General features: G+C 42.4%; 1 protein-coding gene across 2 annotated transcripts in view; it reads left to right on the top strand.

Annotated features, from left to right (window-relative positions):
• Positions 1-13,707, top strand: part of SIN3A (SIN3 transcription regulator family member A) — a 69,674-nt gene that overhangs the window by 30,447 nt on the left and 25,520 nt on the right. For both annotated transcript variants that reach the window (XM_044236215.1, XM_044236216.1), the window contains 9 exons: positions 1,026-1,277; positions 1,966-2,118; positions 2,266-2,424; positions 4,393-4,482; positions 7,136-7,254; positions 7,824-8,034; positions 8,339-8,455; positions 10,753-10,991; positions 12,666-12,849. In XM_044236215.1, coding sequence (XP_044092150.1) covers positions 1,026-1,277; positions 1,966-2,118; positions 2,266-2,424; positions 4,393-4,482; positions 7,136-7,254; positions 7,824-8,034; positions 8,339-8,455; positions 10,753-10,991; positions 12,666-12,849 — 1,524 coding nt within the window. The remainder of the gene's footprint in view (positions 1-1,025; positions 1,278-1,965; positions 2,119-2,265; positions 2,425-4,392; positions 4,483-7,135; positions 7,255-7,823; positions 8,035-8,338; positions 8,456-10,752; positions 10,992-12,665; positions 12,850-13,707) is intronic.

Below are 13,707 nucleotides of genomic sequence, written 5' to 3'. Positions count from 1 at the left end.
TCATGTAAAATGCATCCCTAGAGAGCACCCTCCTTTGACATGTCCCCTTTATGTAAGACTTAGAGACATCAGTTGTAGTGATTTTATCAGAGAAGATCCATAGTCACTTCCCTGTAAGATGGTTTACATTTACCTTCCACATATTTAGATGTCTGTTTAAATCAACACATCAGTAACCTATGAGGACTTGTTTTTGTCCCCACCTCCTGCCCTAGTGAACCATGAACATCCCAACAGATGGCCACTTGACTTGAATAGTAGTACTTTGACAGTATGGTAGAAATGGTCATCTCATGATCAGATTATGCTGTTGCCCATGGGGTCATCTTACAAAAGCCACTCTGTTTACCAGATTAGGTCATATCAAGCCAAGCAGAAGACCCTACTGATGGTGGTGATGATGGTGGTGGAATGTTCTTGTTCTAGAACTGCGCTGTCTGATACTGTAGCCACTAGCCACATATGGCTGAGTTTAAATTTAAACTCATTAAATTTAGTTTCTCAGTTTTAATGGCTATGTTTCAAGTGCTCAGTAACCCCGGGTGGGTTAGTGGCTGTATTCTGTAGGACAGTACAGTGTGAAAGAACATTGCTGTCACCTCAGTTCTATTGGACAGAGGTAGTTTAGAAGATTTTTATGTGGATTTCTGCAACAAGTGTCTTCTGACATTAAAGATCTATGGAGAGTGAGGGTTGTGTTTTTTTTTTTTCTCCCTCTTCTGTTTGCACCTGTTGAGTGAGCTTAAAAATTGCATTAGAAAAATTCTGCCCTGTAATTAGAGATGTAGCCACTTTTCAGGTTGTATTTAGAAAATTTGAGACTAAAATTAATCTGTATTAGAATGTGTGAGCCCTTTGCACTCCTCACCCCTGCCCAGTATGATTTGAGTTGGCCTAAAATGGCCTGGCCAGAGTGAATTAAGGACGTTTGTTGATCAGACATCTTGTTTCTCTTTAGTTTGACCTTTTTTTCCTATGTCAGACCATCTGTGTTCCTGAGGAGGCTATGACTTTTTTCTTTTTAGCCTTCCCAACTACAAGCACATACTCCAGCCAGTCAGCAGACTCCCCCTCTCCCACCATATGCGTCCCCGCGCTCTCCACCTGTCCAGCCTCATACTCCAGTGACAATCTCGTTGGGAACGGCCCCATCCTTGCAGAACAATCAGCCTGTGGAGTTTAATCATGCCATCAACTATGTTAATAAAATCAAGAACAGGTTCCAGGGCCAACCAGACATCTACAAAGCGTTCCTGGAGATTTTGCACACATACCAGGTAAGAGATCCACTCTTTTAGCCCGCCTTAGCCAGGTCACACGCTGAGGGCATCTGACCAGAGAAGGACTTGAATAACCGTTACTGTGGTCTCTAATTGTTACTGGAAGTCAACAGGTTAGAAACTGTGATGTGTGTTTATAAAGCTAGTTTGATTTGCCTGACTTTAATTGCCTTATAACAATAGGACTTTGAAGTTACTGCCCTGTGAAGCAGATTCTTATTATCTGGGGGGTTTAGAGGATGATTTGTGTAGTGTAGTTCATCTACAGTAGAAGGAGGACATATTTCTCTATTATCTTGTGTTTTATTGGTTGGTAGTGGTCCCCTGAGCATTCACATATACTCTCTTTTATTTATTATTTTATTTTTTAAAGGTTATTTTATTTATTTATTTGACCTGTTTCCAGCATGGGGCTTGAACTTATGACCCCAAAATCAAGAGTTACACACTGTCCAACCTAGTCAGCCAGGTGCCCCGTCCTAGTTTTAAAAAAATTGTCAGCCACCATCTTCTACTCATTTCTCACCTTAAAAGCGTGCAGTTAAAACAAGTGCTAAGAACATAGACTTTTCTTCTTAGGTACAGCCCAAGTAGATAACATCCCAGAAAGTGTGCAAAAGGGAGTCAGTCGTTCAAAGCAGTGGCCCTCTTATATGATACCTTCCCATTTGAAATTTCCTGTCAGAAAGAGCAACGAAATGCCAAGGAAGCTGGAGGAAACTACACTCCAGCATTGACTGAGCAGGAAGTATATGCCCAGGTGGCTCGTCTTTTTAAAAATCAGGAAGATCTGTTGTCAGAGTTTGGACAGTTCCTACCAGATGCCAACAGCTCTGTGGTAAGTTTTATTTAGAAAGAGCTATACTATTTAGAATTATTATCTTAAAATTTAAGTTAGGAAGCTGGAAACAGAATCTTTTCTGTTGATATGAATGATATGCCTACTTGGTAAAAGAGAATTAATCTCTACCCTTGTCTTACTTAGCTTTTAAGCAAAACAACAGCTGAGAAGGTTGATTCCGTGAGAAATGACCATGGAGGTACTGTGAAGAAGCCCCAGCTGAACAACAAGCCACAGAGGCCCAACCAGAACGGCTGCCAGATCCGTAGGCACTCGGGAACGGGAACTACCCCTCCGGTAAAGGTGAGGATGGCCGGCACCTGCGCAGTTTGACTTTCGGGAGCAGTCCTCATGGACAAGTACTCCAGGGTTGTTCACGTGTTCTTATCCAAGAGTGTTGAAAGTTGGATCGTGGATACTCAGAGTGAGTTGGTGTATGTCACAGAAACTCAATGCAAAGCTTATCATCTGGCTTGCAAAAGAATGTTAGACTATCACTGATTACACAAATTACTGTACTTTTGGAGTTTGTGTTGTTTTCTCTATACTTTCTCTCTTCTTTGCTTTTAGCCATCATGTCTTTTTTTCTTTGGTGCCAAAGGTTTCTGAGACTTAACTAATTTTTCTATTCCTCTGACTTACTTGATGCCTTCAACCTGCCTTGTGATAAGAAGAAGGAAGATTATTGAGTTCATTCTTTCAGAAATAAGTCAGTGGCCTCTAAGGTGTAAAGTATCTATACTTTGTGAGATCTCTTTGGTCTAGAAGCCTATCCTGCCCGGGTTTCTTTGTTCAGCTGCCAGGTCTCGTTTGTATCATTGTCGCCTCCAAGGCCGGACCGCTGGGCTGTAGCAGAGGGGGATCTTCAGTTTGTTAGTGACCTACCACATGATGCTTCTCATTAGAGTAAACACGTGATGGTCTGCCTGCAGAAGGCCAACCCTGTCGTGCAGCTGTGCCGGGGAGAGAGCTAGGTGTACGTATTGAATGTTGCTTCAGTGAATTCTAGAGCAGTATTTAATATGGAAAATATGGGACATGTCTGCAGAATCTAATTAATGAATCATGATATTTTCTCACTATTCTAACAGTGGAATTTCTAACAGTAGGCAGTGACTGGTGAACAGGCAGATGACTGCTGACACGTTAGGTGTTGCTCACACTTGCAAGACTTTTTTAGTGTCTCATGGCTTTTCCTTTTGAAAGCAAACTGAATGTAGAAATACTTTCTGTTTCTTCACTTCAGTAAAGAGTTCTAGGGGTAGCAAGAATCAGCTTGGCAGTTCAGCTCTGCTCTTGCTTCGGTCCCCTCCCACACTTGATTACCCTCAGGTGGAAACACTAGAAAGGGGGATTAGAATCCCCACCTCCTTTCCTCCTTCGGCAGCCTACGCAGCAGAGGTTTTGGCTCTTGAGAGTGCACTCTGAGGCGGTGAAGGTAAATGTGCTGCTTCCCTCAGAGTTTGTGCATTTCTTTTTGTACATAGTTGACCCTTGGGAGATGACTTTATAAAAGGGAATTCTTGCCCGACAGTTATTCATTCATTCATTCATTCCCTTTGAAAACGTAATCTTAAATTGATCCAAGTAGATATTGCTGACAAGAGTCATTCCTTCTGTTAGGAAAATAAATCTGTGCTTTTTTTCATGAATTTTTTTTTTATTTTTATTTTTTTTAAAGATTTTATTTATTTATGTGAGAGAGAGAGCATGAGAGGAGAGAGATCAGTGGGAAAAGCAGTCTCCCTGCCGAGCAGGGAGTCTGATGAGGGACTTGATCTTCGGACCCCAGGATCATGACTTAGTCGCCTAACCAACTCAGCCACCCAGGCACCTCTTTTCATGAATTTTTAAATTGAATTATAACTAAAAGGTTGAAGGTTGATTTCTACCCTCTCCTGGTAGTGTGCTGCAACTCTTTGCCTCCATCTCTAAGAAGATGAGGTGGTGGCACTAGGTTCCAAGTTAAGTTACTTTTGGCTAATGGAAAAAGTGAGGATATTCTGTTACCGCAGTAATGAAGTGAGAAAATATTCGGTAAGTAGAATGATATGTGAACCTCAGGGTGAAGGCAAACTGAGATGGAGAAGATGGTTGGAAGTCTTTCAGGGTGTAAAAGTTAATGAGTTAACGTAAATGAGAATTCTCTCATTCATTGCAGATTATTGATAGCAGAGGTCAGTGACGGACCCATCGAACACAGATGAAAATAAAACTCCAAGAACTCTCCTCTTTGGATCTTATGTGTTTGTATTTTTCCTTCTTTTGCAGAAGAAACCCAAACTGCTCAGCCTAAAGGATTCTTCCATGGCAGATGCCAGCAAGCATGGTGTAGGAACTGAATCATTATTTTTTGATAAGGTGAGTAGTGATTGAATTAGATTTATTATTAATGCCAAAAGAAAAAAATCTCCCTATCCCCAAGAGGATTTTGTTTTAGTTGATTAGGACTTTCTGCCTCTTGACATAATTTCTAAGTTGTTGGTCCTTTCAGGCTACCAAAACCATTAGCACAGCTAGGGAAGCAGTAGCATTGTCTGTTTTGGTTTTGGAAGTAGTTTACAGCATTTCCCATGGCAGAAGACCGCTTTTAAAAAATGCGTGATGTTACTCTTGAGAGATATTTGGAGCTCCTCATTGTCGATATCCAGGTGTGCACCAGTTGTTGAGGACTTGAGATGGCTTGTAATCTTGATTGCTCATGGTACTTAAATGTATCGCATGTAGGGTTTGTGGGAGTTCACATTTAACTGTATGTTTTCAAAGTTCCCTGGGTGATCCTGATATGTAGCCAGCATTGCGATTACTGGTGTAAACAGGGTTGTGTGGTATATTGGTTTACCTCTCCTCCTACGTCTGACTTCCTCCTTGGAGTAGACTTGATGATTAGCAGGCTGCTTTCATCAGGGTAATTGCTAACTGTCAGACTGCTCACCGGCAGGAACCAGCCTGGGATGATCTGGTGCAGATTTACCCTGTCTTGCACCTTTGGGTTTTTGCAAAAGGGCAGGTGTTTTAGCATTCACGTGATTGGTGCCTTCTGATCTCTCTCTAGCCTGCCCTGCCTGTGTGCGCTGTCCTGCTGAATGGTTGTCTCGCTCTGGCTTGAACCACTTGTGAGGGCTGCCTGGGCATTTGGTGCCTTTAAGGGAAATGTGGAAATCTCACAACCCACAAATGACAATGAGAGAGTGGAGGGGTGGGGTGTGAATAAGTTAATTTTGTAGGAGTGATGGTATTTTTTTGTTTGTCTTTGGAGTACTTATTTCTTAGAGACACATACTGGTACATAGTTGACCCTTGAACAATGGGGGTTGAAAATCTGAGTAGAATTGTGACTCCCCAAAACTTACTGTTGACCAGAAGCTTTACCAATAATATTTAATAGTTGAGTAACACATATTTTGTATGTTATGTGTATGGTATACTGTATAATAAATAAGCTAGAGAAAAGAAAATGTTATTAAAATCATAAGGAAGAGAACATACATTTACAGTGCTGTATGTATCAAAATCTACGTGTAAGTGGACACAGTTCAAACCCATGTTGTATAGCTGAAATGCCTGAAATATGCTTTAAAAATTCAGAGGTGAAGGACATGGTTGTAGATGAAATAGAATTTACTGTATATTGATCATTGAGGCTGGGCAAGTACATGGGGTTCATTAGACTATTCGGTCTACTTTTGTGCATGTTTAAAGGCTAATAAAAAATTAAAAGTCAGTCGATACTATGTATAGTACAAAAAGTACAGTTCTCTTTCATCTTTGGCTTTGAAAATACATAGTCCACGTAATATCTACCAACTAATAGTTATAAAAGTATACAGGAGCGGGGCGCCTGGGTGGCTCAGTGGGTTAAAGCCTCTGCCTTCAGCTCGGGTCATGATCCCAGGGTCCTGGGATTGAGCCCCGCGTCGGGCTCTCTGCTCAGCGGGGAGCCTGCTTCTCCTTCTCTCTCTGCCTGCCTCTCTGCCTACTTGTGATCTGTGTCTGTCATATAAATAAATAAAATCTTTAAAAAAAAAAAAAAAGTATCCAGGAGCCTGGAGAAGGGGTTGTCTTAACTGCTTGGTTTGGTGAGGATTTGTCTATAGTCTTCACTAAAGAACCATAATGCTAAATATTTACTTTTTAAAAAGATTTTATTTACTTATTGGTCAGAGAGAGAGAGAGCACAAGTAGGGGGAGCAGCAGGCAGAGGGAGAAGCAGGCTCCCTGCTCAGCAGGGACTCATCCTCAGGACTCACCCAGGACCACGGGATCATGACTTGAGCCGAAGGCAGATGCTTAATGACTGAGCCACCCAGGCAGTCCTAAAAATTTACTTTTGAAATTAAAATTCCAGATTGCTCATCTAGCCAGGCTAGTTTTACCTTGCTTATGCCATTGAACATTTTTAGGGTTTTGGATGTTAGAAGTGTTCAGTATTATAAGTGGAGGAAGGAAAAGGATCAGTTCAGAGGACGGAAGTGTCTTACTTAAAAATTATTCAAGATTACCAGAGTTTAAAAACAGTGTTGACGAAGGATTCTTGCTGTAAACATCTGTCAGGAGAAGCAACAAAAACTAGGGGAACTCTGATATGGTTGGAAAATCAAGCATATAAGAAGGTAAATGTAATATTTACTCTAGGATCTCATTTAAATTTTTTTTATTGTGAAACATTTTAAACATGTGAAATGACGAGCCGAGTGGAATGACTCCTATGTACCCATCCTCCAGCCTCTGCTGGAGGTTCCCATCTACTAGCCAGGGTTCTTGTTTCGTCTGTACTCTTACCCACCCTGGCTTATTTGGAGACCAATTCCAGATATTTTATTATTTCATCCATAAGTACTAAGTGTTCTTTTAAAGTAACACTTTTCTCAAACATAGTCATTATCACATCTAAAAAAACTAACATCAGCTCCTTTAGTATCATCAAATAACTGTTTAAATTTCCCCAATCTTTTAAAAGCAATCCAAGATCTCTTGATTTCCCATCTATTTCTCTTCTGGTTGTCTCCATAAGGTCCGAAAGGCTCTGCGGAGTGCAGAGGCCTATGAGAATTTCCTGCGCTGTCTTGTTATCTTTAACCAGGAGGTGATCTCTCGGGCTGAACTTGTGCAGCTAGTCTCTCCTTTCCTGGGGTAAGTGGAGTGAGGGACTCAGCGCTGATGGGTGCTGTGGAGGTGCGGGTATGTGATGGGCAACCATAATTTGATCATGGTATGTCAGTTGGTTGACTCATAAAATGTCAGTATCATAGGAGTCCTCTGGGAATTCTTCTTGTTTAACTACAGATGAAAAAGTAGGCAGAGAGGGCATTGGCCAAGACTAATGGTTTCCCAGTGTGCTGACCAGTGTTGGATGTTTATAGAGACCAGTCTCCTCTGGGGTTCTAGAATCTTGACTGTATTTGACAACCTAAGAATGATCTGAGCATTCACGTGGTCTTCTTGACTAGAAGAACAGCTGGTTATTGCTTAGTTTCAGTGTAACTCTTCCATCAGTACCCTAACCAGTCTTGGAGCGCTCTACAAGAAAAGGGGAAGCCAGATTCTCAGAAGCAGAACTTCTTAGGCAGGAAATAATAATTGTCATTGGAATTTGTCCCTGGTAGTTAAGTTCTGACCCAACACCAAATAGTAGTAGCTATACCTCAGGATAACTGCATCATGCTTCTGATTGCTCACCAGTTTTTGGTTTGATTCTTCAGGAAATTCCCTGAATTGTTTAATTGGTTTAAAAACTTTCTGGGCTATAAGGAGTCTGTACATCTGGAAACCTTTCCAAAGGAACGAGCCACAGAGGGCATTGCCATGGAGATAGATTATGCCTCTTGTAAACGGCTGGGCTCCAGCTACCGAGCCCTGCCGAAGAGTTACCAGCAGCCCAAGTGTACAGGACGGACCCCTCTCTGTAAAGAGGTAAGGCCTTCCCTAGAAAGGGTCAGCTCTGAGTCTTTCCTTCCTCCAGAAGGGAGTAACACCAGGGACTGAGAATCTATGTGAATAAGGAAATCAATACCCTTCTCTGTCTTTTCTCAGAAGAAAATGTTTTATACTTCTGTCCAGAACCTTTCCAATCTTTGCAAACTTGTTAAAGGTGAAAGCTGTAGTGTTGGTGCTTTCTCTCATCCCCTAGAGTTGTGTCTGTCTTTTTACTAAGAATGATTGATTACCAGAAAGCTTTGTTACACTTTAGCTTCAGTTTATCTTCTTTTACCCAAAGGTTCTAAATGATACTTGGGTTTCCTTCCCTTCCTGGTCTGAGGACTCCACCTTCGTTAGTTCCAAGAAAACCCAGTATGAAGAACACATCTATCGTTGTGAAGATGAACGCTTTGAGGTACAAGCTCCTTTATCATTTGGAGGTTGTGGAAATGGGAGGCACTAAATGCTAAGATATTTTAAATATCTGTCTGTGAGGCTTGGCTTTTTGAGACTGGAGAGCCAGAGTCTCATGTTCTTCACTGGTAAATGCTTATTGTCCTACTTAGAATGTTTTTGAGTTCGTCAAATACACTAATAATATTTTAGGGCAAGTGTGACCTATCTAGGCCACTTGAACCCTTTTGAAGTTATCCATTGATGGCTGAATAATAATTCCTTGAATTTTTAACAGCATTTTAAAGGTTATTGTGTTTTACAGGGTATACAAAAGAGTATCTCAAGACTGACTGGGCTTTCTTAAAGAGGTTTAATTATTTAAAGTGTGTATTGTTACTCTTAGCAGGTATCTTGATGTGGTTAGCAAACCAGCTCTCCTGTGAGAACTGGAATTTTTCTCTCCAAATCTGTTACTTGGCTCCTTGTGAAAGAAAGTGAAATTAGGGTTTTATTTTGAAGCAGTTGGGAAAGGAAGAGCTGGAGTAAATAAGTGAGCTGGTAGAGCCCCCGTACCAGGAGTAGGAGTACGGTGAGTGGGCTCAGAATCCCCGGTGTGTTAAAACGTCTAGCTCGTGGATCTCATCAACAAAAAGGGAATGTTCAGTGTGTTGGAAGAGGTAAAATGATTTGCATCCTATTTAAGGTATTTATTATACGAAAGTGACTGGCCCTGCTTATTCATATAGATGGGCGAGGGCTTGCTCTTTTTTTAAACCCGTGCTGGTCAGGCTCTGCCAGCCATTCCCCTTTCCCACGTGATTCGGCTGTTTCTGACATGTCTTGAATGAAGGGCCGCATGTTTCTTGGCCGCTTGCAGGTGACTGGCCACAGTGTTCATGAGGAGTTTCCACCATTTGCACAAAACAAGATCGTGACAGATGCTAACTTACATGGAAAGTTGTATCAGGGTGAAGAAAGCATTTCCTTGTTACCTACGTTTAGTAAGGTTAGATGAGGAGTTAGAAAGCAGAGATTGGCATCTTTTTCTGACAGGATGTTCCTATTCTCAACTGGTGTGCCTATAAAAGGCAGCATCCGCATTTCCCATCTGCGATTACAGGCGTGATGATGAAGGTGTGTGTGCATGTGCTTAGGATAGGGTGGGATGGGCTAGTTTGAAGGAGCATTCCTTTATACATCAGGATAGGTTAGTGATCCTGCAGTGCAGACAACCCCCAGATTTCAGTGGCTTGAATAAAAACATTTATTTCTTGATCACACTACCTGTGCATTGATGGTTAGCAGGGGATCCTGCTCATCAGAATTACTTTGGGACACTTTTTTTTTTTTTAATTTATTTGCTTGAAAGAGTACATGTGCATGCACATGTGCCTGAGCAGGGGAGGGGCGGGGGGAGAGAGAGAGAGAAATATCAAGTGGCCTCTGCACTGAGCCCCCCGGGGGGGTCCATCTCAGAACCCTGAGATCCTGACCTGAGCTGAAACCAAGAGTCGGACGCTCAACCGATGGTGCCACCCTGGGAACTCCTCCACAGACATTTGGTCACAGGACCCTGAGACTTCTCGTTTACTTCGTTTTCTGTTTCTCATATAGAGAATGTTGTATGGAGCCTAGCAAAAGAGTTACTCAAAGGTTGCCAGTTCTACCCTTCACCAGGTCTGGCTAGGCCCTTGCCAGAAAGTAAGCGGCAGGAGTTCTATTAGAATTTAAATGCTTACCCACAGATAGGACATTGAAGTCCTCAAGGAATGGTAGTCACTGCTCTTATTATTACTGGATGTAGAACAATGCTTTTAAATATTTAAATATTTCAGGTTAACCTGAAAAACCTCACATATAAGACTGATTTATCATCTTTGAATGGTCTTCTGATTGTTGTGTGTTTGTTTTGTTCATTTTCTCATTCCTGACAGATTTCAGCAATCCAGGGAAGTTCAGGGGAAAGTGTCAGTAAGGTTGCCTTATGTGAGGTCCCTGTGGTCTCGGGTCAGTAGTACTAAGCAAAGCACACTGGTGGTGTTGGAAGTAACAACTACCACTTATCTATCATTTATTGGATGTTTTGTGCCAGGCCTTGCACTAAGCCCTTTATTAGGATTATATCATCTGATCTAGAAAACAGCCTTTGAGAATATGTGAGGTTATCCCTATTCTATTGATAAGGAAATAGAATCATGTGTGGCTACTATGGCAGAGGTGGGATTCAAATCCAAGGAATCTGGCTCCCTACTTCATACTTTTGATTGCTGTTCCATTCTGGTTTGGGTCCTGAGCACACTTTGTCTTTTGCTTTAGCTTGATGTAGTTTTAGAGACCAATCTGGCAACGATCCGGGTTCTGGAAGCAATACAGAAGAAGCTTTCTCGCTTGTCTGCTGAGGAACAAGCCAAATTTCGCTTGGACAACACCCTCGGGGGCACATCGGAAGTTATTCATCGAAAAGCACTCCAGAGGATATATGCTGATAAAGCAGCTGACATCATTGATGGTCTGAGGAAGAACCCTTCCATTGCTGTCCCAATTGTTCTTAAAAGGTAACTGACTGAATGTGCCTTTTGTGCTTTAGTGTGCTTCATGACCGATTCAGTGTCCCAATAGATAAGGCCCCCATTTTCTTTCTTTCTTTTTTTTTTTTTTTTTTTAAGATTTTATTTATAAATAAGACAGAAGGAGACCCAGCAAGAGAGGGAACACAAGCAGGAGGAGTGGGAGAGGGAGAAGCAGGCTTCCTGCTGAGCAGGGAGCCTAATGCAGGGCTCGATCCAGGACCCTGGGATCATGACCTGAGCCAAAGCAGACACCCAGATGCCCCAAGGCCCTCATTTTCAACCTGGTTGCTATCCCATGAGACACCCATCTTGGCCCAGCACTGGTTGTTGGAAATTAGGTGGACCATGGGATAATGGAACTTCTTGATGGGGTTCTGTGTAACCAGCAGTAGAGAACATACCTTGAAAGTCCATAGAGGAAAGCTGTGTGTTTAAGGGAATACTTTAAAATACAGAAAAGAACAAAGTAGAATATAACCTCCCACATTCCTGTCAAGGCTTCAGCCTGAAGTGTAGAGGGGCTCTTGTACCCACCTAAGACCAGGCATCAAGGAGGCTAGAGCTAGAGCCAATGAGCCACAGGCTCCTTCAAGGCCGTGGCACTTCGAACCACACTGTGAATGCCAGCCAACAGCTGGACCATCTCTCAGTATCACCTGCAACAGTGATGACGGGATTCTTGTGTGCTATGTGGCTCACAGCTGCCTGACTTTTATTGTCCCTCCCTAGTCTTCTGCTCAAGAGCTGGCGCAGGCTGTTCCTCTTCCTGCCGTGCCAGGAGCATTTAACTTTTGGCTTTGAGATGTAGGATACTCTGCAGTTCCAGTGCTGGTTTTGATTTTACTCTCCTCGCTTTTGGAGTGTTGAGATCAGTTGTTGCCATCAGAAATTCCCAAACTGTGTGCAAAGGAGCATTACTGTGCAAGTTCTCTGCTCTTGGACTTTTGCATTTACATTAGCATAGTGAATGTTCTTAGAAGTCCTGCTGCAAAGAGATGTGCTTGTTTCAGCTGGCCAAGGAAGTCAACTCCCTTTTCAAGTGTATTCTGTGGGATGCTGTTGAGAAATAACTATTCTAGGTAAAATTTCTGACTTTGGGACAAATTACCTCCCCAAAATAAGTCCTGGATAAGTCAGTTCCTCAGGTAACAGAGTTCAAGCCTGGGTTGAATAACAATTTGAATAACAGTATCCCAAGTTGCCAACAGTTTTGACCTATTGTGTCTTTTGACTTTTGAAATAAAGTAAGTCTGACACATTTCTCACTTCTGAACCCTTAAGACAGGCACCTGGGTGGCTTAGTTGGTTAAGCATGCACCTTCAGATCAGTTCAAGATCCCGGGGCTCTGGGTTTGAGCCCTCCTTGGGCTCTTTGCTCAGCTGGGAGTCTTCTTCTGCCTCTCCCTGTCTCCCTGCTGGTGCTTTGTCTCTACTCACTCTCCATCTCTCTCAAATAAGTAAAGAAAGTCTTTTAAAAAAATAAAATAAAAAACAAACCCTTAGAGAGTAGGGATTGTTATCCCTATTTCCTCGATAAGGAAACAGTCTAGTATGACAGAGGGAGGATTCAAATCCAAGTACTTTAACTCTCTCCCTTAAAATTCCCACATCTGGATTCCCATGTCTTGTTGTTTCTACCACCCCCCCACCCCCGCCCAGGTTGAAGATGAAAGAGGAAGAATGGCGAGAAGCCCAGAGAGGCTTTAACAAGGTCTGGAGAGAGCAAAATGAGAAATACTACCTGAAGTCACTGGACCACCAGGGCATCAACTTTAAACAGAATGACACCAAGGTCCTGAGGTCCAAGAGCTTGCTTAACGAGATTGAGAGCATCTATGATGAGGTGAGCTGGATGTTTTATATCCGTGAGAGGACCCAGTCTTTATGCTCAGTGTGACTTGGACTCCTGGAAATTACCTTTGGCGTACGGAAGCAAGACCCTCTGAGACATGTTGATTCTTGCTTCAGACTTGTCCCAGACTTCTCTTCCTGATTCTGTCACTGTAAACATCACCTTTACTCCCGAGCTGCTATACTGGTTTCCCAGTTTACCATCCTGGCTTTGTCTGTGCCTGCTATCTCCCTCTACCACTGTCCTGTCTGTTTCCCTCAAAACCGTACCTCGTCTTCATTCACACAACTGAATGTAGCCCTGTCAGCTTCCCACAACTGAAACACTCATCATTAATCCCCAGATACTTTCTAATCTTTATTTGGCATACTTACCAGGAGTGTATATAGTACTGGGAGGCAGGATGTAGTGATGATTAAGAAATTAATCCTGCTCTCTTGGGGCTCACAGTTATGGGGTATGGATATAGTTATAAATATAGTATGATTGAGAATTCCTAAAAGTTACATGATCTTGAATTTTTTGAAAAGTGTTGTATCATGATAATGTCAAACATAGATGGAAGGGGGGAAGAGAGTGGTAGAATGAGCTCTTAAGTAACCTTCAGTAAGCATCCCTGTTCTGCCAGTTTTGTTAGAGTTGTCACCTTCCGCACCCCCACCCCAGATTGGAAACCTCAGATCCTGTACCTCCTGTGGTACTCTCCATAAACACTAACATAGAATTTTCAAAGATGGTCCCAGTTTTGCCCCATTGTCCCCAGTAAGTCTTCACAGTCTAGAAAATAGCAGTATCTTGGTGTCAGACCACCTCCCACATTATCTGTATCTGTTTCTGCAAGTTGCGGGT

The sequence above is a fragment of the Neovison vison genome, unplaced genomic scaffold, assembly GCF_020171115.1.
Source record: "Neovison vison isolate M4711 unplaced genomic scaffold, ASM_NN_V1 Scaffold_093, whole genome shotgun sequence".
Taxonomy (NCBI): domain Eukaryota; kingdom Metazoa; phylum Chordata; class Mammalia; order Carnivora; family Mustelidae; genus Neogale; species Neogale vison.
Note: the sequence above shows the minus strand (reverse complement) of the source record. Positions and strands in the feature narration are given on the sequence as shown.